Here is a 25514-nt window from a genome sequence, read left to right as displayed (position 1 = left end):
CACACAGATATTCGCCAACTTTTAATTAAATTTCAATCTTCAATATTTTGAATGTGAATCATAAACTTAACAGTTTTTTTTATCGAATCGATAACTTTCATACAAATCGTCGTCATATATTTAAAAGGGGTCGATTCATAAGTAAAGTAAAGCTTTCGCTTTCTGTTGGTTGGCAGCATAACAACATTGAGAAAGTATCAGCGTATTGATCGATGCTTGAGTCTATTGACACTTTAAATTGCGCTTTTATATTTTTAATTTAAATGTCTCGCAACGTTTGTTAATTCTTGACGTTTTATAGTTTTGAAAATAGCTTAAACCTGGGCTCTGCAGTCTATTGTTTTAAAATGAGTTTAAATTGTCTAATAATAACAAGAACTTCTGTTTAGTTTAGCAAATACAAAATCAATACTTATCAAAAAACTATGGCACAATATGTTTAACATCATAGCCCCTTTAAACACCCTATAGCCCCACTGTTATAAATTTGAAAAACCACCATACCTCCTATACGTACATATAGTAGATGCACACGCGGTGCGGATGGATACATCAGATACGGTAGTAGATACACTTTGCCAGTGTACCAGCCGTTTAATGTTCCCCAACGATGGTCATTCGTTATAGTATCGTCGCAACGAACAGTTCTTCTCCTCAACTCAAGCTACTTATAGCTTCAAGTACGATAAAAATTTACTTCCAAGAAAGTAAAAACAAAACATTTTTATATAAAAAATTAAGATCTGTACTCAGGGATACCAGACACTTTAAGTCGATACTCTCTCACGGAATTGGGAATTGTGGTTTTCTATAATGTTTTATTGTGTGACCAAAACAAAGAACCAACAATAACCATCATCCATGAAGTGATATGTGAAAGAGTTCGAATCGGGATTGGAATTTCGTTAACCGTCATCGGCCGGCGCGGCGACGATATCAATTTTAATTTGCCTTGTCCCTTGTCGAATTGTTTAGTATATGAGTCATAGGACTTGATGCCAGAGCGTGTGGCGCAATAATTTCGTCTCTGTGTCCAAAATAAACCAAATCAGACCGATTGTGTTGCGGCTTCCTCTAAGTCGTTGTCGGCGGTGCTGTGCGGCTTCGGCGTCGGCGTTGTTGGTCGGGTGGTTGTGGAACAAATTATGTACTTTTGCGCCACTTTGACTCAATCTTAAAGTTAAAGCTGTTATAAGTGGCTGCGCCACCACTACCATCACAACACCAGCTGGCTTACCGAGTCTTGACCCTAATCGGATTACGGAATTAAATAAGAATTCGGATTTTTGAAGGTCTTTTCGTCGCGACTACGCGAACTCAGCAGATGTCAAATAAACAAAGATATTATTTAATGAATCTTTATTGACCGCATAAGTCAAGCCCCAAGCCAAGTCAAGCCATATCATCATCATCAGCATCTCACTTTGGGATTCCGCAATTTAAATTGGTGCGATATCTTTTTGTGACGGTAGTGACTCATTTATCCATCAATTCAAAACCGCGTATGTGATCTGTGAGCAACTTCAAATAATATACAATCAATTATTATTAACAATTGTGATTTATTGTTTTGTTTGATTTTATCGATTATTCATAAAATAAATTTAAAAAAAAAATCGTTGCATAATAATAATGGCGGCAACAATTCAAACACAACCCACGCAACAACAACCGCCATCATCATTGTTGAGCAACCATAACAACAACAACAATAAATCAGTAACGAATCCCCAATTGAAAAGGATCGTTTACTCCAAGTATCGGGAATTGTTGGGCTCGTACAATGATAAGGCCAATGCAATTATTGATTCCCTACCCGCTTATATGGTTAAGGAGGATCGAGGATTTCATTTCGATCCGCAAATTATTAACGATTGCGATAATGTTGTGTAAGTTTGTTTTTAAGCTTTTCATTTTACTTTTGGTTTCTTAGAGATAAATGTGGTACTCAAGTTTGCATGTTCCGAAAATGTTTTTGGGTCATGTATTTTTGTTTTTATTTTTGGATTTACATCATACATCTTTTTGGGTGTTGTTTTTGTATGTGAGGAATTATTTTGCCAATCTTACTTGTGGAATTTCTGATAAGCGCGAAGCAGTATCTATAAATTCCAAAATGATTCTTTATGAGTGGGATTAAAATATTGTGTTTTTGTTTGATTTTGGTTGCTTTATCTTTTCTTTAGGGCAAACAATTATTCAATGTTAACGCAAATGAAATACTTCGGGTGAAGGTGATGGGGAGTTGATCTTTTTTTGAGTTTTTGCGCTTGTTGTTTATTTTTTTTTTTTTTTTTTTTTTTTTTTAATTTTATGATACAAAAAACAATCTGTTTTTGGATAAAACGTAGGTGTTGCAATTTTGTCTAAAATTAAAGTGGAGGAAGTTATAGGAAGTGTAGTTATGTGGAGGTTTTGCAAATTATGACGAATCTTAAAACCTTAGAAGGTATAATGAGTGATCTTGAAATTTTGGACCAAAAAGAAGATAATAAATATTTAAGACGAAATTTTACTTATCTTTGAAATAGTTACCTGAAAACATATACAGTGGTGAAAAAATAATTAGCAAACAAAATATATATTATGTAATTTAAAATAAGTCAGAATATTATTTTTGATTGATTTTGAACAATATAAGTCATTGAAGAATGTTTTAATTGATGATGAAACAAACATGTTTAAAAAATAATTACAATTCAAAAAAAAAACATAAATAACTTAAGTTAGTGCAACAGTTTTCGTCACAGAATTAGCACATTATATTTTTTTTAATTTAAAACTTCTTATCTGTATCAATATTTTGTTGAGTAACCTTTCTGTCGAACTACAGCTTGTAACCTCCGACAATTACTCTCTTGTAGGCGTTGATAAATGGGAATGCTAACAAAGCTTTCTTCAATAGCTTCTCCAAATTCTTGAAAATTTGTTGGTTTTCTAAATATAACTGCCATCGTTCCTAAGATTTTCTATAGAATTATGGTCCGGGCTCTGTACAGGCCAATTCAATAGATTTATTCTAGGTCACTGCTTCACTAGCCGCGAAGTGTGCTTAGTAGCGTTGTAATGCATAAATAATGCAATTCTGGAAAGTTATCGTTAGAATAAAGCTCCATATGGATTTATAAGATGCTTTTTTACAGATGCTGGTCCAATCGCTGCTCTATTTTAACGATTGGCCATGATACACCAACCACCGTGCTTCAGAGTTTTAACTATGCAGTGAAGCCCAAACGGTTAAACTCATTTACACATTTTTCCAAAACAGAAGCGATTTTTGTCCATATTCTCAAGCGAACGTTAGTCTAGCTGAAATATTTTTTTTTGAAACCAGTGCGGTGCTACGTAACCAATGAAATCCTTTTCATTTAGTCTTCTATAATCTTTATGCATTTCATCATGAATTTCAGCTGACGTCATAAATCGATTTTTTTTTTTGCATAAGTAGCGACTATCTTATCATCAGCAGAACTTGTCTTCTTTGGTAGAGAGTTTCTTCATATGACATTGATCGTTCATGAGCTTCAAAAATGAATGGCATTGCGGGCTAATATTCTTGACAAGCTTTGAGATTTCTTTAGATTTGAGATTTACATCGCTTAGAGACCCAGAATCTATAGACTTTACAACTCTCATTTGAGGAATAGATGGTACTAAAGTTTTGATTGCGAATCCGAACGGTAAGTTTGAGAAAGCAATTTTTATGACAAGAATTACTCTTGGAGGATTTGTCAATTCTTCGAAAGGCACAGGCAGGATCTAACCTTAGATTCCTCACATGACAATTCTACGCATTAACCATCACACAACGGGTAAATTGAATACTTTTTACTTTAGAGGTGGCATACATAAGCTTACAGAGGATTTGGATGCGTTTGTTTTCGTTCAATAAGATAAAGTTTTTCATTGTATTAGGTCAAAAAATTAGAAAGTTTGTCAGAAAAATAAAATAGATTCTAATATGAAGCTTAAAAATCGAAGAGAAAAAATGTTTTGTTTTTGAATTTAAAGAAATGGGCGCATTTAGAAACAAGATTTAAGAAAATAAAAACAAATAATTTGGGAAGAAACTATAGTGTCACAAATTAAACGGAGCAGAATCTCTTCTCACTTCAATTCTCGAGAGATTCAAAATTTGTATATTAAATAAATAGATTTAAGTCATTCATTTAAAGAAACTGTCATGTTTACTGTTTTAGGTACATTTTATTCTTGAAATTTATTTTTAAATCTCAGTTCTAGAGCATCCAAAGCAAATTCAATTCAAAAAGTAGATTTCGTCAATTTATGAAGATCCTTAAACTCTTTGTGTTTGATAGATAACCATCAATTTTAAATGAAACAGTTTTACTAAAATTTTTCCTATTTTTAAATGTTGTGTAACCTTTAAGATCATTACCAGGATTTTATTTGCTTTTGACAGTAAAACATCTTTTTGGGTGAATATCTTTGAACAACTAACAAAATGATATCATTGCTTATAAAATAAATTGTATGGGTCATATTTATAGTTCTTTGATAAGTTCTAAACACCAGTTTACATTATTAATAGACAATTTAAAGCCAATTTTAAACAATAGCCTAGAGTCTAAAATTGAACTCTATAAAACGTGAAAAATTAAATAAAATTATTTTGCGAATCAACCCCTTTGAAACAGATGATGACAATTTCTATGAAAGGTATCAATTCGATAGCAAAAAACTGCCAAGTTTATTATTTACCTTCTAAATAATGAACATTGAATTGAATTAGACGTTTTCCAACATCTGCTAGTTTCCAAGTTTGAACAGAGCTAAGATTTTTCTCTCAGAATATTCACCGAAGTGAAATAGGTAATGCGATAATTGCTACTGTACGTATTTTTACCACACAAAGTTAATATTTTATTACAATAGGAGACTTTCGTGGAATCTTTAAACCAACAGTTAGCAGAATAGTTTTAAGGATTTCAAAAAATTAGCTGTCGATGTTGGTTAAAATAAAATTGTACTAGAATTACATTCATTCGATGAATATGAATACGACTCTTCCACACAAAACATGAAAACTACCTTGTTCTATATAATTGTTCAATTATTACCCATAACACAGATTAAGTTTCCGAACTTCTTGTACAACTTTATTTAGAATTAGATTGCATAAATACGCTTATATATGAAAGATTCTTTGATGAAGAGCACCATAACATAAACCTATTTTCGATAAAGTTTTTTCCGCAAGTCTATGTCTAACACAGATAGGTCTGGAGTTATAAAGAGATTATTTTTAGAAAATGTTTCGAATCGCTGACTAATAAAATAAAATAAAATAAAATAAAATAAAATAAAATAAAATAAAATAAAATAAAATCGGAAACCATGGTCAAACTTATCTTCTATGGCAAAATCACAACATATTCACATCAATGTCCAACAGGGAAATGACTAATTTTTAAATACACTTTCATAGTAGCATTACAAATTTTCTAGTGAATTTTGCATGAAACTACAAATTCAGCAGTTCAATTTTCTAAACGTGACGTTTTCGTTACAGATTTTCTATGCATACGAGTATGTTTATCTGTTTGGCGTTCGTTTTGTGACAGATGCAAATAGTTTTTGTTTATTAAACCGAATAATGAGTCAGATTTATAGTTAAACAAGAGGCAACAAAAAAGAATGTCTAATTGACAATAAAAATAAGCCGGTTTCAGCAGTAAAAAAACATTAACTACAAACTAGTCATCATTCATATCAATCATGAGAATAAGATTTGGGTCAATCTTCGACATCAACACTAGATCCAATCTTATGGACTTATGACATTTTATTTCTTTATGGAAGTTGAGCTATGAGGTGTGATTATTTTTTGTTTTCAATCATATCTACTTTGACTAACTATGGTGTAAAGCTATTAAAGATCCTATCAGAGAAAAAATAAAATCTTAATTCAAGACGATGATGACGAACGGCATGCATAGTCTCTTTGATAGGTTAATGGGGAACTGTAGACAGCTAGACATGGACTTGCGGAAAGAACTTTATCGAAAGTAGGTTTATGTTATGGTGCTATTCATCAAAGAACTTTGTATAAACAAACGTATTTATGCAATCTAAGTCTAAGTAAAGTTGTAAATGGATCTGGGAATCTGTGTTATGGGATATAATTTATAATAGTTACATATAGAACCAGGTAATTTTTTAGTATTTTCCATGTTGTGTGTGGAAGACTCGTTAATTCATATTCATCTTATGATCTGAATTTTCACAAGAACATAACTATTTTCATATTTGAAGATAGGGACGCAAAATCTTTTAGCATTTCCAGCACTAGTGAAAACGCAATATTTATATCGATCTTGAACGATAGTGAGTGAATGATATCAAATCTGGGTTGAATGATGCAGATACACTGCAGATAGCTATCAAAATGAACAAACATTTGTTTTTCATATTCGATAATATTTTTCTTACACAAAATAAAAACGTAAAAAACAATACTAAAACTTGTTGAGTATTTAATATCGACTCCAATATCTTTTCAAAAATATTGGCTTCATACTTATTTAATCTCACATAAAATATTGTTTTCGACATTCAGTAAATTTTTTATAAAAAATCCAACCGTCCGTTTTTTTCATAAAAAATAAAATCTACAAAAAATAGTGCGCACATTTGGTAACAATTGATGTTCGGTTCTCGTTATCCCGTGATAGATAGAAGATATTGACTTCAAATTAATTTCATTCACCTAGTTCGTATTTGTTTATAAATATAAGAAATAATTCAAAAGACAACTTTTTTACCAGAACACGAAAACCTACAAACTTTTATCTAAGACAAATCGACAGACGGGATGGAAAGTTATCAGTGTGGGTAGCATCCCAGCCTCTTTTTTCTCTATGAAATGCATTCAAAACCCCTCTAAACTATTGTATTTTAGCTTTTAATTAAGGCGTTGGAATCTTGAAATGTTTTCATATGTAAAAAGCCGTCCAAATTAAATGGTTCGACCATACCTAGCTGAAAAACAGTGTTTTAAGATATCCTAATAACTGAAATAGTCACTTTAGCTCTCGAAATTTTAAAATAAAATATAACACTCGAGAAGGAGCGACTGTTGTTATTGATGACAACGCCACAGTGCGTAATTTTTGACTTACATAGTTACACCTTTGAGTTTGATATCATTTCTTCTGTTAAAATTTAATGTAAGTCACTAGTGTTATTGGTTTATGAGAAATTTTTGGGACAGACCAAATTTTCACTTTTTTTTTAAATTGCTTAAGTAAAAAAAACAACTGCTTAATTTTTGAATGAACACATCGACATCTTTCTAATCTTTCAATAAATTCCTATGGGAAGTTTATATTTAATAGAATCTACAATGTTTGTTTCGTTACGATTCACTGTTTCTTACTAAAACAATTTTAGAGTATTTTTCTTCCAATATGCAATACAAAACTCTAATAATTCATTGTTTTTTAACTTCAGCTTCAATGATGAGTATGATAAAAAAGGGGATCATCTAAATCGATTGAAATAATCTTCAGTTTTTACAAAATTAACGCGCACAGTTTTTGTTTCTTTTTTTGTCCAGAAGAAAAATATTTTGAAAAGTTCCCTCCTACCAACAAAATCAAACTTTTTTAGTTAAAAAAAAATATTTTTAAAAGAATGCAATCTTTTGTGAATGCATTCATTACAAATCATTTATTGAATTCAACTTAAAAATTGCATTCATTGATTTTACTTAAAAGCCGATTAGAACTACCAATTGGAAAACTATTTAACATCCATATAAAAATTAAATTTAAAACTTCAATCATTAAAGAATGAAGAAACCAATCATTTGACCTTAAAAAGACTGCATTCATTCATTCTTTGCATTCACTTAAAGTCTTGCATTTACTCGAAGTCATAAAATTCAAATCAAAACTTCAAAAGTGTGTCGTGAAATTTCATTCATGATTGCAAAAGAATGTCCGAACTTCAAGTAAATGAAAAGACTTCATGTGAATGAAAAGAGATCAAGTGAATGCAAAAAAAAACATAAGTCTCAAATGATTGCAATCAAATGATTGGTGATTGCAGAATTTGAAGTTCCAATCTTTTGGTTCATTCAATGAATACGATCTGCATAAAAGATTGCATTTCCTTTTGACTTGTTTAATCAATGAAAAACTTAAAATATTTTTAATTGATATCGAATATACATAGGTGAAAAAAGTGAAAACATTCAAAAACTTGTGTCATTCTTATTTGCTCGTTTTAAAATGTGAGTCGTCAATATCTTCAAATTTGTAATGGTAATGTTTGGTTCTTTTAAAATCGTTGTTGTTACATTCTAAACCATGTAAATAATTATTGTTAATTGTAATTGTTAATAATTATCATTCTCACCTCGTCGTTTCCTCCTTAACTTTGCGTCATACAATGTTGCAAATATCATCCATCCGATGCCTCGGTGATGATGCCCACCCACATTGTGCACAGGCACACATCAAAATTATTTGTCCACTTGATTTTAAAAATTTTTCACGGTTGACATATTTCAAAGTCAACAACGTACCTTGCGTTGGCATTTATTTGAAATTAGCTTATTAATATGTCAACAACTTGCAATGCTCCGTTCTGCATTAATTATTTTTGATGGTTGATCTTCTCCTTTGGATTTTTCTTTTTGTAAATAGACAAAAAGGCCAAAAAGAAGAGGATGTTTTTCTTCTTCTCCTGGCATTGCTGCGAATAAAAGGATTCTATTTTTAGACCAGAAATAAGAAGATACTGTATCTTTGTTTATGTATATTTTTTCACTTTTTGTTGTATCTATAAGTTCGGTTGGTGCTTGTAAAGTTGCATTGATCAGTGTGCCAGAGCAAAGGTTCCATATATATGGAACGGATGTGTCTCTGGTCTGGTCGGACGCCGGCCAGCGGCGAGAGGTGGCTGGGTTCTCTTCATCCCAGATAGAAGATTGCGCGAAGCTGATGAAGCCGAAGACGAAACCATCATTGCCAAGCCCCATAACCCACACGGGCTTAGATACTTATTGAAGTCCTATTACCCACTTCATAGTCTTACTATTCGTATAAATTGTATGTATGTGCATGCGATTCAAAAAAGAAATACATACAAAGTTCTTTTATCCATGCAGTTCAAGAGTTCTTTCGCGTGCATCGAGTTGTGGCCGGCGGCGGCACGACAGCGGCCGGCGCGGTGGTGGGCGGTAGCCGCATGCAACATTCTATCTTTAGCTCTAAGAGTATAAGATTGGATGTTATATGTAGAAGAAGATGTTGCTTAATGATGGAAATTTTATGGGTTAACTATTTGGGATCAAGGGCGAATATATTATGCACATTATACTCGTATTATGTGATCAACGTAAATTAAAACTTAGGTTTTTAAATAATTATACAACACAGAAAGTTTTATGGATTTTCCATGTTCTTATAAAGTTTTGACTTATATTTAATTTTTCTCTTTTTATTTTAAGGAAGAAAATAAAAACAATGTGTAGGTTGATCAAAAGAAACATCTTTTTTTGAGAAACATTGTTAAATTGTGGATAATTTTGTTTGTTTTTTTGTCACATACATTTATTTTTTCTAAATTTATTCTGCAAAACAAAAAATGAGGAAATGTTTTTTATTTGGCTTGATTCCCACACGTGTTTGAAGCTTTACAAAAATAAACAAATGCATTATATTTTTGCGTTACTCTTATGTAACTCCAGTTTAGGTTAAGATTTTACTAGCTAAATTTAGTGTTTAGAAAAAATCATTAATTTTAGCTGGGTTTGTAAAACTCGAATAAACATCAAACAATTAATATTACCCGTGTTTTGTTGGCATTCTATAAATAGTATAGTAGATTATTCCCAAGAAAACCCATCAACCACAGCCAGATTTTTGTATTTAAAAATTGGTACAACTGAAAGAAGACCTGTCAGAATAATAATAATAAAAAACAAATAAGAGAAAAATTAACTTAAGGGGGTATTCTGGTCTAGAGACATGAATTTTAGGTAATTTTTGAAGTGCTGTAGAAAAAAGCAAGCAACAATTTTACCATCAATTTTTGAATACATTATTTATTCACATTAGAAGCATACAAAAAAAAAAATAAAAAAGTAAAACAAAAATCAAAATTCCGTTAGTTATCAGCTGATGGAGTGGTGCGTCTCAAAAATTTGGTGCGTGCCCATACCCACGATTTTAACTCTCCTAGAAATCTGAAATCAAAAACTAAAAAAGATTATTTATCTACAATAAAGTCGGAATGTCTGGAACTACGGAAAAGTTACAAACATTTTTTTTTACAAAATGGCGACTGTCTAAAGAAAAATACAAAAAAATTACCATTTTTTTGAACATTCTTCGATTTGTTAAAAATAGTAAAAAAGAAAATTTGGGGATGGCCGTAGTTCCGGACGTAGACAAGTCCCTAAAGAAGACTCTCTTAAAATTTCAAGTAAATCGGTTCCGCAGAACTTGAGAAATCGTGGGTATCAGATTCAAAAAGACAGTTCTGAGAAAAACGAGTTTAAAGTACCCCATTATGTCTTTTGTTCTATTAGTTGCAGCGCAACCGATTTGGATGGCTGCTCAGCAAAATACTTATTTCTCCAAAAATAATTTGAATTTGGGAAAATCCTCTCGTAGACATATTCTTAAATAGTTAAACTATGAAAATATGAAAAGAAAAAAAAATCGTTTTTTTTTAATTTCTAGACCAGAATACCCCCTTAAGCAAAAACAAACTAACAAAACTGATAAAATGTACCTTTTTCCTGTTTTGTTTTTGTTTTCTATTTTCAGCTTTCATACTTGGCGGTCGATTTCAAAGTTTACACCAAACAATTTGACAGAATATAAAAACTTTAAGAAGGGAGTTTGTTCGTAGACATGTGGTGTTGAAGCGAGCTTGAAGCTCGATTTGCATTTTAGAAAGTGCTTTCATACTTAATCATTTTTAAATCTTCTTGTACGGTGGAAACACCAAAAAGATTTATTTCATCTAAACTGACATAAACCTTGGGTAGAAACATTGCAAAACTTAATTATTTGTTCTATTGTTTTCTCTTGCAAAATAAGGCCAGTTATCCCATTTTCATTAACAAAACTAAGTAATATCAACAGTAACAGATTGAATTTTTGCCCAATGGAAATCACATGATTCCAAATTCCCAACTACCCAACGAACACAGTCAATCGAGATACAAATGGAATATCAATCGTACCAACATTTGAAAATTCTACTTTAACTTTTATCGGTAATATTCAAACTACGGGTATTGTTTTTGTTATTCGTGTTAAATCCTACTGTACTATTGATAGATTTTCCAACAAAACACGGGTATTATTCGTTTATGTGTCAACAATATTAATGGATTTTATTAAATATTTTGATTATACCAATATGAAATTTGTCAAAGATCAGAATAAAACATGTGTTTCCTCTTGCAATGTAATAAATATTGTACGTACTTTCGTCAAAACAGACATTAAAAAAATTGCAACTGTAGAATTTTCAACATTGTTAGTATTAAACAACCATTTTCGATGGTTTTACGAATTTATCCATTTTCTTTCAATTGGTATAATCTGATCTCACTGCAGTAATTTAGTAGATTAATATTTAAAATGTGATGAAAAAGAGCTTAAATTTAAGAGTTATTTATTTTAATCAAACAGAACAAAATTAAGAACTTCACATAGGAAGTTTTGTAATCGGTCCGATTTGACAAATCAAATATTTGAACAAATTTTATTAAACATACTGAGTTTTGACTCGAATACCTCGAGATTTAAGAAAAGTATTGAATTCAAAATTATTTAATTCTATGTAAAATATTTCTAAACTTTAAAAAAAGTATAAAAATTGGTTTTGAACTATGAAAAATATTTCTAAACTTTAAAAAAAGTAACTAAAAATTAGTTTTGAACTAGAATGCAAAATATATTGTTTTAAAATATTATATATATATTATTGGTACCAAATACAAAAAAAAACTGACAAAAATTGGTTTTCGAGTCAAGTATCTTGAGAAGAAGGAAAGATATTGACTCAAACTTTTGTATATATCTTTTAGATATTTCGACAGTCTTGTTTTCAGTTCCCGTAAAAACTAATGGTAATCGTTTCTATTTGTCAAATTGATTTGTTTACATGTCAAGGTCCCTAGAATCTAAATAAAAGATTTTTAGAAAAAAATCGTACGTTGGTACGTTCGGGAAGATTTTTTCGTTGTCACCATCCAAAAATCAGTAAAGATATTGACTTAAAATAAATTTTGCTACACAGGTAATAACATAGAAAGATGCAGAAGGACATTTATATCAGCGGCGACGCGTGCCTAAAAAATGTAGTCGTTCAGTTTCAAAATTCTTATTTGCGATGCCAAGAACTCAAACAAGTATTTTTTTATATAAAAGTACATAATAATGTGGTTTAATTTTTATGTTAATAATAAATAGGTATGTGATGATTAAATATATTTGAAAGTTTAGTTTTTTTTTTTAAGGTAAATAACAATAGACATTTTACGTTAGTACTTTTAGCTGTTTATTGTTCAATTGTAAGCATTGAAAGATTTGATAACCTATTTTGGCCCATAGTTGTTGCAGAATAGGTTTTTATTCTTTTAAGGGTTGAAAACGACCATTCAATAGACGAGGTTGTTAAAGGGAATGTAAGTACAAGTTCACATAATTTGTATATCTCAGGGAAAACTGAAACCAGATCATCTATGCCCTAGCTATCCGTTTTCCTTATTTCCATCATTCTATATATTAAAAAAAGCTCTACTCGTTCAAAACAGATTTGCACGAAATGCTCACTACAACGAGCGAATTGTTTTTTTCTTTTCTTTTATGCTTTCTATGGGCTCATTTCGTTGCCAAATCGTATGAACGACTTGGGTTAATACACTGTACAGATCGGTTGAGTAAAACAAAACAGTAGCAGGTAGCTAGTTCGATTTTTTTATTTGGGTAGTTCACAGAAGGAACGCGCGAGTTGGAAAATGGAAAATATGTACGTATACATTAGATATAACTATAAGGAATGAAGGAACAGTATGATTATGAGGTGTGGGTTAATTAGATAGAAATTAAAATAATGTCGCCTGTAAGCTAGTCGTTCATGCACGACTTGAACAATATGACGCCTCGCCACTGATTTATATTATAAACCAATAATGCTATCAACTTAAGTTAAATTGTAAATATATGTGAGATAAAATCATGAATAGGTACGTGTGACGACGGCCTTAGATATTATTTATGGAAATTGAGCTCTCTCTAGAGTTACTAATGCCCTCTATATTCTGGCAGTAATTACGTGTGTTTTTGTTTATTTATTTTCACGTTGTCAGCTGTGCGAACATCGAAGAACATTTTATTGTTTGATTCGGTATTAGTTCTAGATTGTTCGCCGATGACAAAAGGTCAAGCTGAGAACAAAATCCCTAACAAGTTGAGAACAAATGGCAGTCGAACAAAGGACAATTACAAAATCTCTAACAGCAGCGGTGGGATCTAATCTAAATTCTCCCAATATTAATACACCGAATGAGGAGGACCCTGCATCTACTAATGATGATCTTGTACAGCAGCAGTCAGAGTCATTGCCGAGAGATGTGACTCCAGACATGTGGCCAACATTTTTTAAAGGAATGATGGAAATTATGAAAGGAAATCAACAGGAACCATCGCCTTCATCATCACCTTCGTCATCAAATGTGCAAACGAAGAAAATGAAATCTAGTGAGATTTATGTTCCAGCATTTGACCCGGATGAGTCCCAATTCACAGCAGCTCAATGGTGCGAGGAAATTGAGTATCATCGCAAACATAATTTGTGGACAGACTACGAAACAAGAAATGCAGCGTTCACGCACTTGCAAGGGCGTGCTAAGAAGTGGGCCTCTCGCTCATACCCATTATGTCGAACGTGGGAAGATCTCAAAGAAAGATTGACGAGACAATTTGCAGCAACTAAACGTTTTCACGATCTTTTTCGTGACATGGTGGATTATACTAGCGACCAAGCAGCTTCATATCTGGAATATTCCACAAACAAACTTGTGATGATCGACAGGCTGGAGACAAATTGGAGTGAAGCAAACAAAATCGAAGTGGTAATTTCTGGTATTGCAGATTCACAGGTACGATCAGAATTACTAAAAACAACACCTACAGATCTTATCGGACTGGATAGACATTTAAACACGTATTCCAAATCAAAATTAAAAAGATCTTATGATAGTCATTCTAGTTCCGGTGTTCTTAATTTTAAAAGGCAAAAAATTGTTGAACAACAGCCATCAAGTAGTCGTCAGTGCCATCATTGTGGACAAATAGGTCACATTAAACGAAACTGTTTGATCTTTCGTAATACAAATAAATCCGTAAATGAACACTCAAGATTGCCGCAGTCGAAATTTAATGATACAAATATTCAATGTTCTTACTGTAAGAAAATAGGTCATACAGAAAAAACATGTTTTTCAAAACAAAGAAAAGAACAATTTAATGAGTTTAAAAATCCAGAACTACCCTCAAAATCTGTAAATGTTTGTTCAACTTCAAATACTGCTCTAGTTGCTATTAAAATATTTAATTTTAATTTGCAAGCTTTGATTGATAGTGGTTCGGAGTGTTCTCTTATAAGGAAAGAAATTGCTGACAGTCTTCCGGTTAAAAAGGTATTTTCATTTACACGACTTACTGGCATCGGTTCCTTACCGTGCTTTTCATTCGGTACTTTGACCACTCACATAGAAGTCTGTAACATATGCGTTGAGATAACTTTTGTAGTTGTAGAATCAGGGCTGTTGCCTTATGATGTGATTATAGGTAGCGAGATTTTTAGGAATCCGGGTTTGGAACTAATAATAAATAGTAATGGTGCAAGAATAACTCGTCATTCCGATATAAATGTTTGTGTGTCAAAATGTTCAGGTTTTAATTTAAACGATCTAAACACGGATCTGAATGAGGAAAAAGATAAAGAAAAACTTATTTCTATTATAGATCGTTTTAAGGATAGTTTTGTCACAGGCAATTCTCGATCTACTGTTACAACTGGGGAAATGGAAATTAAATTAAAGAATCCTGATAAAATTGTTCAACGTCACCCTTATCGCCTAGCTCCCGTAGAGCGTACGACACTTAGAGAAATAATTGCAGATCTTGAATCAAAAAATATTGTTCGGGAAAGTTCATCCCCTTTTTCGAGTCCAGCTTTACTGGTAAAAAAAAAAGATGGCTCCGATCGTTTATGTGTTGATTTTAGAGAACTGAATATGAACACTGTGCGTGATAGCTATCCTTTGCCTCTAATATCCGAGCAGATTGATACATTAGGACAATCTCAGTATTTCACTTGTTTGGATATGGCATCTGGTTTTCACCAGATACCCATGGCAAACAATTCAATTGAAAAGACTGCATTTATTACTCCCGATGGTGTATGGGAATATTTGAAAATGCCCTTCGGGCTTTGTAATGCTCCCGCGGTATACCAAAGGGCTATTAACAAGGCATTAAAACATTTAAAGGACAAAATGGTTCTTATTTACATGGATGACGTGTTAATATTTTCAAAAAGCCTTGAAGATGCATTTCAAAATCTTGAACTGACTTTAGTTGCGTTGACTGAGGCTGGATTTATGTTAAATTGGAAGAAATGTGCATTTGTTAAAAATTCAGTAGAATATTTAGGCTATGTAGTCAGCAATGGCTCAATCAGACCAAATCCTAAAAAGATTGATGCATTAACTAATGTACCTCTACCGACAAATGTCAAGGAGCTGAGGCAGTTCAATGGATTAGCCGGATATTTTAGAAAGTTTGTTCCAAATTTTTCATCTATTATGGCTCCACTTTATAAACTAACAAAGAAAAACTTGAAATGGGAGTGGAAAGATGAGCAAACTAAAGCTCATAAGATAATTATTGACTATCTAACCAATGAGCCTGTATTAACCATATTCGATCCCTCTAAACCTATCGAACTACACACAGATGCTAGTTCCATCGGTTTTGGCGCAATACTTTTCCAAAAAATCGATGTTCAGTTGAAAGTTGTTGCATATTATAGTCAAAGGACTACTAATTCAGAGAGCAAATTCCACAGTTATGAGCTTGAGACCCTTGCTGTTTTCAAAGCCTTGAAACATTTCAGACATTATCTCATCGGAAGGCATTTTAAAGTAGTTACTGATTGCAATGCCCTCAAGGCATCTCGCAACAAAAAAGAGCTCCTTCCTCATGTTCATAGATTGTGGGGTTTCATGCAATCATTCGATTTTGAAATTGAATATCGAAAAGGTGAGCGGATACCGCACGTTGACTTTCTAAGCCGTAACCCCTCTGACAGTAGTAACAAACAAGTAAACGTGGTGCGTTTAAATGATGATTGGTTAGTTGCAGAACAAAGGTTGGACCCGGATATTAACAGAATAATAGAATCATTTGAGAATGACACCTTAGATTCAAATTTGAGATCTTCATACTCAATTAAAAATAACTTGTTGTATAAGAACTTTCAGGTAAATAAGAAAACGTACAGTCGCGTTATAGTACCCAAAAATTTCCGATGGCAAATAATTCAGCGTTTTCATGATGAACTAAAACATCTTGGTTGGGATAAAACACTTACAAAAATTAGGGAATATTTTTGGTTCCCTAAAATGACCTCTTGCGTCAGAGCCTATGTTAATAGATGTTTACCGTGTAAGATTAATAAAAATCCATCTGGCAAAAAACAATCGGTTTTGCATCCAATAGAAAAAGTGATGCAACCATTTCATACTGTCCATATAGACACAAGTGGTAAATTAACGGGATGTAAGTCTAACAAAGAGTACTTGATTGTAATCGTCGATTCGTTTACAAAATACTGCCATCTTACTCCCGTCAAAGATCTAACATCGAAGTCGGCAGTTTCTGCACTTAACAATTTGGTAAGTCAATTCGGTACACCTAGACGTATCATTTCAGATCAAGGAACAGCATTCATGGGACAGGAATTTCAAGAACTCTGCAATGAATGGGGGATAGAATTTCATGGGGTTGCTAGTGGTATGAGCCGTGCAAATGGTCAGGTGGAGCGGTTTATGTCAGTTTTAACTAATTGTCTTTCTATCGTTGAAAACCATGAACAAAAGTCTTGGAAATCAGTAATAGGTGAAGTTCAACTTGCTTTAAACTGCACAGTTTCAAAAAGCACTGGAAAGAGCCCTCTGCAATTACTGTTAGGCTGTAACAAATGCCCACCTCGTCTAAATTTCCTCATACAAGAGTGTGAAAAACTTAATTTGTCAGAAATAAGGCAGGATGCTAAATCTAGAATGGATAAACAAGCCGTTATAGATAAAAAACGGTTTGATGCAACTAAAGCTAAGATACGTCCATTTTTGCTTGGTGATCTTGTCCTTGTTCAGAAAAACCCTCGGGTTAATAAAAAACTTGGCGAGAAATACTCAGGGCCTTTCAAAGTAGTGGAAGTATGTCCAGCCGAGAGGTATAGGGTGGAGTCATTGTCGGGAGACCGCCAGCAATACGTATGCCATGAGAGACTTCGGGAGTATCCATCCAGCTTGTCAAATCTGTCTGACTGTTTAGATACTCTTTAGTTGATAGTAATAAAGAGGGTAATGAAGGATAGTAACGTTTCTTTTGTATCATTATAACTATTATATTCACATATCCATTTATTTTCCGTTTTGCTGTATGACTTCTTTTCAATATTGAAATTATGATTGAATTGTCTAACTGAAATTAACTTGTTTATTTAATTACCAAACCTATGTTCGTTTACCTACTTAAAAAAAAAAAAAAAAAAATAAAAAAAAAAAATAATAGTACCTAATAATAATTAGTGTTGAAAGCCTTAACGCTTTGCATTTGAAAATGATTCATAATATTCAAAGCTTTTACACTTGATAATATTGAAACTATGTTTGTTGAAAGCCTGAACGCTTTGCAGTTAAAATGATTTATAATATTGAAAGCTTTTACGCTTTATATTATTGAGATGTGCTGATTGTTGAAAGCCGGATAACGCTTTGCATTTTAAATTTTGTTGATTATGATATTGGAAACTTTAAATATTTTTATAACTGAAATTACTTCTTTTGGATAAGTATTTTTACATCATGAAGTTTTGAATTTTAGGATAAATTGTATGGTAAAGATTAACGTTAAATTCAAGCGATTTCCGATGGGATTAAATTGGTCTTCATGAAACAGATTGAGTCAACGCGAGAGCACGTTGATTGTCAGAATGGCCGTGTGAGATAAAATCATGAATAGGTACGTGTGACGACGGCCTTAGATATTATTTATGGAAATTGAGCTCTCTCTAGAGTTACTAATGCCCTCTATATTCTGGCAGTAATTACGTGTGTTTTTGTTTATTTATTTTCACGTTGTCAGCTGTGCGAACATCGAAGAACATTTTATTGTTTGATTCGGTATTAGTTCTAGATTGTTCGCCGATGACAAAAGGTCAAGCTGAGAACAAAATCCCTAACAAGTTGAGAACAAATGGCAGTCGAACAAAGGACAATTACAAAATCTCTAACATATATAATATATTGTGACTTGATATCAAATTAGTAGATAGATAGATAGATAGATAGATTTGGATTTTATTGGATCAACATTTGAATTTAACAATAGAAACGTTTTTACATTTACATTTACAAAAATCATTATGACATGGCATTTGCCGTCTGCCAGATTGACAACTATAATATATTAATTTAATTACAAAGATATAACCGTTTTAAATAACATATGTGTTTAAAATAAGGAATTATATGGAAACCAATAAAATTTAAAATTCAAATAAGATACAGTTAAAGGTTTGTTTAATCAAAAATCTTCGTTAATTATTCTTGCTCTATACCTGAGCGCAATTACACAATATTCATAAAGTCTATTAACGTTCATTTGATTCAATTCGTCCAGAACTTGCTCTTCAGATAAAACATCGCTTCCAAGAACGCTTCTTCTGGTTTCTTTCAAAGTTGGGCATCTTCCCAAAAAGTGAATTACGTCTTCTCTTTCTTTCATGTTGCAAATGCTGCATTCTAATGGTAGATCAGGTCTGTGAGGCATGAAGTTCAGATTGATAAGCTCGCTGCGAAGTCTGACCATTGTAGCGATAACATTAACCTTATAAGAGTCATGAAAATAGTTTTTCTCTGTCAAATTGTGATTTAATCTACTGTAAACTGTTCTGTAGATGGAACTGGAGGCTTCAGCTATATATTCAGCTCTACATTTCTCATCCACCTTCGAGATTACATTGTAGAAGAGAGTCTTGCAACTACCAATGTTTTCCAGGTTTAAATCAAAGCTTAAATTGCATTCTTCAGCTAGTTTTGACCACTCTCTATACCAGCTGTTTCGTTCGTGTATGGCACTGATAGCTACCTTCTTGACTAATCTGGATTCTGATAAATTGAATATGTACTGAAGAAAATCGGCTTGCAACTTCAAGGTCTTTATGTGTAAAGGTGATAGTCCTGTTTCGAGCATTACCACGTAATTTGGTGTGTTGACTGGTAAGCTAAATATCCTTTTAATATAGTGTGTCAAGAGTTTTTCCACCGTTTGAAATCTCATACATCCCCAAACTTGTGCGCCATATAAAAGTATGCTCTCCGATACTGCTTCAAATACCTTGTGTTTACTGCTATGCGCAATGTTTTTGTTCATGAAGCATCTTTTCCATGATATGTTAATGGCTGTTTTCGCCTTTTCTAACTTCACAGTTAAATGGTTCTGCATGCTCAAACTTCTCGTAAAAATTACCCCTAGGTATTTGTATTCGGTTACACACTCTAAGGCTTCTCCGTTAAATGACCATTTCTCGTTAGAAGCATTTCTTCCACCACCGTTTTTAAATATCATCACTTTAGACTTTTGCGTATTAACGATTAAGTTCCATAAGCAACAATAATTATATAACCTGTTTATCATGAGCTGTAACGCTTCCGGCGAATACGCAAACATGACAATATCATCTGCAAATAATAAGGCTTTCATATGTGTTCCTGCGAAATCCACGCCACCAGGAAGATAATCAATCAGGTCATTTATAAAAAGTGAGAACAAAGTGGGGCTCAATGTGCAGCCTTGCCTTACTCCGGATGAGGTCACAAACCAATCTGACAACTCTGCACCATTCCATACAGCCGCTCGTGTTCCTCTATAGAGATTCTCTAGCGCACGTCCAAATTTCATCGATAACCCCGCGTTATATAGCTTGTAGAATAAGGCACCTCTATTTATTGTATCGAATGCCGCTTGAAAGTCGATGAAAAATACATATAATTTCTTTTTTTGAGCGATAAAGCTTTCTGCAAGACTTCGGAGTACAAAAATATTGTCCATTGTAGAGTAGCCTGCTCTAAAACCTGCTTGAAACTCTTTCAGTATGTTCTGAGACTTAATCCACTTGTTGAGTCTTTTCTGCATCATCGTTGTAAGAATTTTATATGTTGCATTCAAGAAGGAAATGCCCCGATAGTTTGAAGCATCCGCGTATGATCCTTTCTTATGTATTGGGAATATAACAGCTTCTTGAAATTCATTCACTACCAAATTCCCCTCTATGACTTTATTGAACATCGTAAGAAGTCGATCATTAAGTGCAGAAGTGCCATATTTGTAAAATTCGGCTGGGATACCGTTTGCGCCTGCTGCTTTCCCATCTTTCAGAGTACATAACGCTTGCTCCAATTCTTGCGCAGTAAACTGCGAGTCCAATATTTCATTGGTTATACCAGGTGTTGCATATTGCCAGATCGATGGCATCATTTCTGGGTTGAGGAGTTTCCGAAAGTGTTCGGCTAGCATATTTGCACACAGATTTTTGTGTATTGGCGGTTTTTTACCATTTAGCTCCCACGCAAGTTTCCAAAACGTTGATGCATTATTACAGGAGGCCAACCTGGCCGCTTGTCGTTCCTCATACTCTCGCTTTTTGCTTTTGCACAGTTTTTTATATGTCGTATTAGCTTCGATGTATATGTTTCTAAATTGACCTTGAGGTGAGTTTCTGAAATTCCTGAGCCATGCGAATGAAATTCTGCGTGCCTTCTGGCATTCTTCGTCAAACCAAGGCTCTACCCTTATTTTGTTTCGTGTAGTACTAATCTGCTGCTGTGGATAAGATGCCTTAACAATTTGATCTAGCAAGCGAAAGTCCGTATTTTGGCGGTTGTGTAGATTCGTGTCCAAACGTTGTCTGTATAATGAGGCTTTTGAGAGTTTCCAGTTGAGTCTAGGAAGTAATTGGTCGATGTTATTTACCACAGTTGAATGCCCAGTCATCCGTAAGGTAACGACTATCGGCAGATGGTCTGAGTATGGAAGTTCTCGCACCTCGAAATCAGTCACAAAGGGTTCCCAATCTTCGCCTATCATTGAATAATCAATAGTTGATGAACCTTGACCACCAACAAAAGTAAAATCACCAGAAACGTCACTGGGCATTGTTCCATTTAGAATTCTCAATCCAAACGAGTCACACAGTTCAATTATTCGTTTTCCTCTTGTATTGCACACTACATCTTTAGTCTGCCTATTAATTCCCTTTGCTTCGTTAATTGTTCCTGCAACTTGACCGATTCTCCCGTTCAGATCCCCAATCAGCATTATTTTCGATGAACTAATCGTATTAAATATCTCGCCGAGATTATCAAAGTCCTCATCCCAATTATTGCAATTCAAGTACAGGGGGAGTATCAAAAGGGTTTTGTTGTTGATTTGCAATTTAACGTACGTTAGGTGATTTTGATTGAGAAACTCACACTTCAAGTTTACTAACTCTTTTTTGTAACCAAAGTAACATCCTCCACTTGCTCTTCCTCTTGTTTGACTTCGTATTGCCGGGATCCACATAAACTTATAATCTATTAGTTTATTATCTATACTTGTGTAATTGTTCTCTGTTACAAAAGTTTCAAATAAAAGTATTATGTCAAAAGTATTAACAAATTTATAAAAATCACTAAATAACGCTTTATTGGTCAAACCTGACACATTATAAGATAAAATGTTTAAATATTTTTGGATACTGTCTAAATTACTTGAGTTTGAATTATTTAAACTACGGCAGACGGCATTAATACTAAATACTACAATTTACACTCCCAACTGCAGCACTGGTCATCAAATTAGTATAATTTTAAAATCAATGAAACATTTTTTTATAAATGAAAAAAACTGAACAAAATATTCGTCTCTTCGAATATTTTACGAAAAAGAATATATTACCCCCAAAATAATTTTATGGAACGAAGAATAATATAATACAAAACATTTGGTCAAATTTTGAGATAAATCGACTATTCATAACTATTAAAGTGTACGATAAATACTACACAAAATTCGTAAAAATTTGTAAAAATTAATGTTCGATTTTCGATACTACGTAATAGATGAAGCTATTAATTGACTAGTTGATTTGTTGTTAAAGGAAGATATTCTTCGAATCTTTTTTTATATAAATTGCTAAAAAAAGATTTTTAAATCAAACTTATTTTATCATATGCAAAATAATGTTAACTTTTAGTTAATGTCTTAGAAAAATTCAATTGATTCAATTCAAATGTTGTTATTAAACATTTGTTGAAATTTAAGACAAATCGATAAACGGTGGTGTGAAAAGTTATCAGTGTGGGTCGCATCGCAGCCTCTTTTAAGATAATACAATTCTCTTTTTTAAAAAAAAAAACTAAAAATACACACCAGATTTTATACTAAAACAAATCTTATCTAGAAAGTTCAAAATCTTTGCGTATTTAAAAACTGTTTTTTAACGGTGTTTCTAGAAATATAATACTAACGGAAATAATTCTATATTGAAGCTTATTGACCTGGAATCCGATAAGATTAAATTTAAACAAATAACGAAGACCTTAAGGGCAAACATAACCCAATCTTTTGTAGCTCAAAATCGAAAGACTGTTTTTAATTAATACTTCTTATTATAAATTAATTTTCTTAAAAATGGTGGCTCTTTTATTTCAACGAATTATTCTTCTATTCCAAAAATATCACTAACAACTCATTCCCTTAATTTGATACTCCGCAAATGACTAATTAAGATATTTGTCGACTAAAAGTGTCTGTAATTTTTATAGATCACATAAATAAGGGAACAATGTAAAAAGAATGTCAAGAGACCTGCCGCAATAATATTTATATTTTTGTTCTGTGCATTATGCAGCTTATAATATGCATGCGTGATAAATACTATGCTCGCGTTAAATGACTCGCTAAGTGAGTCATTGCCATACTCACTTCCCACCTACACGGGTGTGATATTTGTAAAATTAAAAGTTGATCAAACCAAAAAAACAAAAATGATGAATATCATCAAACTAAAAATAGAACATTTCTCAAGACATGACAGACTTTCTTGCATATTCGACGCTCGCAGAAATTTCACTGGCGAAGTCGGTGATGGACTTACGACGACGAGTAGCTCGCAGTCAGTTTTTAGAAACAAAATTAAGAATGTAATTTTCAAACATTCGGGAGTTGAGGTGTTTTTTTTTTTTTTTCTATTTTGAACATTTTTTGGGTTACAAAAATATAGAGCATTCCATTACAAAACAACTTTCGCCTGTAACGTTCTCGATAATTGGAAACATCTTGTAAAGAAAGTCCATAAAATTGATAGAACAAGGCAATAATAATAAAATTATACTTATTTGTAATAAACACAAGGAAGTTCGAGTACACATCTTCACGTCTTCACATCTGGTTGAGGGAATGAGAATGCATTTTATATTTAATCGATGAATTTATTGACGTAAATAGTTTTTGACTTGGCCAAGAAAAAAAATATTTTTGTTCTATAAAATAAAACAAAATAAAGTACAAAATATTCAATGACAAATTATGGTTTGTTTAGCTGCTTTTTTTTATTTTGTTTATTATTTTCTTTAGTGCGGTTTTGTGGTTATTTTTATTATTTATTATAATTTACATAAATTGTGTACTTAAAAGTTTAGAAAGATGTTTCAGGTGACTTTAATAAATAAAAAAAAAGCAAAAACAACTGTGTGGTTAGCTTATTTTTGTTGTACAGTATAGGTTTTTATTATATAGATATATAGATTCGTACAATTTTGTTCAATGTTTTTAAAAACTAAAATTATTAACTTATAAATTAAAGAAAAAGTATGAATTTAAGGTTATTATGAAATAAGATAATTTAAAGAGGTGTCGAATAACAGGTAATATTCTGTTTGCTTAGTTTGATTTTGAGCAAGACTTTACTTAAACAGTTTTGAAAAAGCGGTTATATGTTATTTACGGTGTAATTTTCAGTCTTTATAAATTGAAGAATAAAACACAAATTCTTAGATTAACGCTTTTTTCGGAAAAGTATTTCAACCAACCATCACATTTATTGAAATCGTTAGAAATGTTTTTTTAGGGGTGGATGACATTTATATGCAGGGGGGTTATTCCGTAAAACGATAATCGTAATCATGTAAGACGATATTCGTCAAAGTGATACCGTCAAAACGATAGCGTTTGCAAGATAGCTAAGTAGGTTTCGTCTGCTATTAAATTCCATTGACAACTAAGCAAATTGAAGTAAAAAAGTTTCGGTGTAGTTTAGTTTTGTTACAAAATGAAAATAAAAACTCAAAAAATACAATGAATTCGGTGACGAAGAAAATTAAGAGATGGATGGGACCTTTCTATCTATTCTAGCCCATATGTAAGCATTGTTTTATATACAGAACATTAGTAATCTCTCTTAATTGTTGTTAAATAAATAAAACAATTGTAGTTTTGGAATTGCAAAAGAGGACTTTATAATGATATTATAAACAATAAATTTGCCGTTCGTTCTACATACATAATGTATATACCTTCAATATTAATATTTGCTGTAACTATTGAAACTTTGGGGCGGAGGAACATTGGAATATTACTCTTATTACTCTCTGGTACTATCGCTCTTGCACAAAGCACTTATCCAAAGTAGTTTTGGAAACAAAAAATAAAAAAGGGGACAAGTTAAGTGCACTGTGGATAAAATGGAGCCTTCACTTCCTTCGCTTATATATATCAGACATTGAACAAACATTTTGATATTATAGTTTTATTTTTGTTACATTTTTTGTAAGTTTTCAAAATTTCCTATAGAGAAAAACCAAGTTCAATAGCATTTTCAAGTTATTGAACAAGCATTATCTTTCGTTGAGTTCATTTTGACATTTCAGTCATAGTATAAAAGTATTTGGAATATAATCAACGAACTTATACTGCAAACGATTGAACGAGACGATAGTGATAAAGTTATGTGAAGCGAATTACTGACTATATCGTTAATGATAATCGTTTTTGACTATCTAGGATTATTCAATAAATTGGTTTTGATATTAATAAATACGAGTACTTCTTATGGAAAATTTATTGATAAAGATAAAAGTATGAAATGAACAATTTATAATGATATCAGTAAAATGACCACCACGACTT

At 32.3% G+C, this 25514-nt stretch overlaps 1 protein-coding gene across 1 annotated transcript in view; it reads left to right on the top strand.

Annotated features, from left to right (window-relative positions):
• Window positions 1-642: 642 nt before the first annotated feature.
• The window catches only part of LOC129948013 (uncharacterized), a 56850-nt gene continuing 31978 nt past the window's right edge, over window positions 643-25514 (top strand). Inside the window, exon 1 of the mRNA XM_056058822.1 lies at window positions 643-1889. Coding sequence (XP_055914797.1) covers window positions 1633-1889 — 257 coding nt within the window. The 5' untranslated portion in view covers window positions 643-1632. The remainder of the gene's footprint in view (window positions 1890-25514) is intronic.

The sequence above is a fragment of the Eupeodes corollae genome, chromosome 1 (genome assembly GCF_945859685.1).
Source record: "Eupeodes corollae chromosome 1, idEupCoro1.1, whole genome shotgun sequence".
Classification (NCBI taxonomy): domain Eukaryota; kingdom Metazoa; phylum Arthropoda; class Insecta; order Diptera; family Syrphidae; genus Eupeodes; species Eupeodes corollae.
Note: the sequence above shows the minus strand (reverse complement) of the source record. Positions and strands in the feature narration are given on the sequence as shown.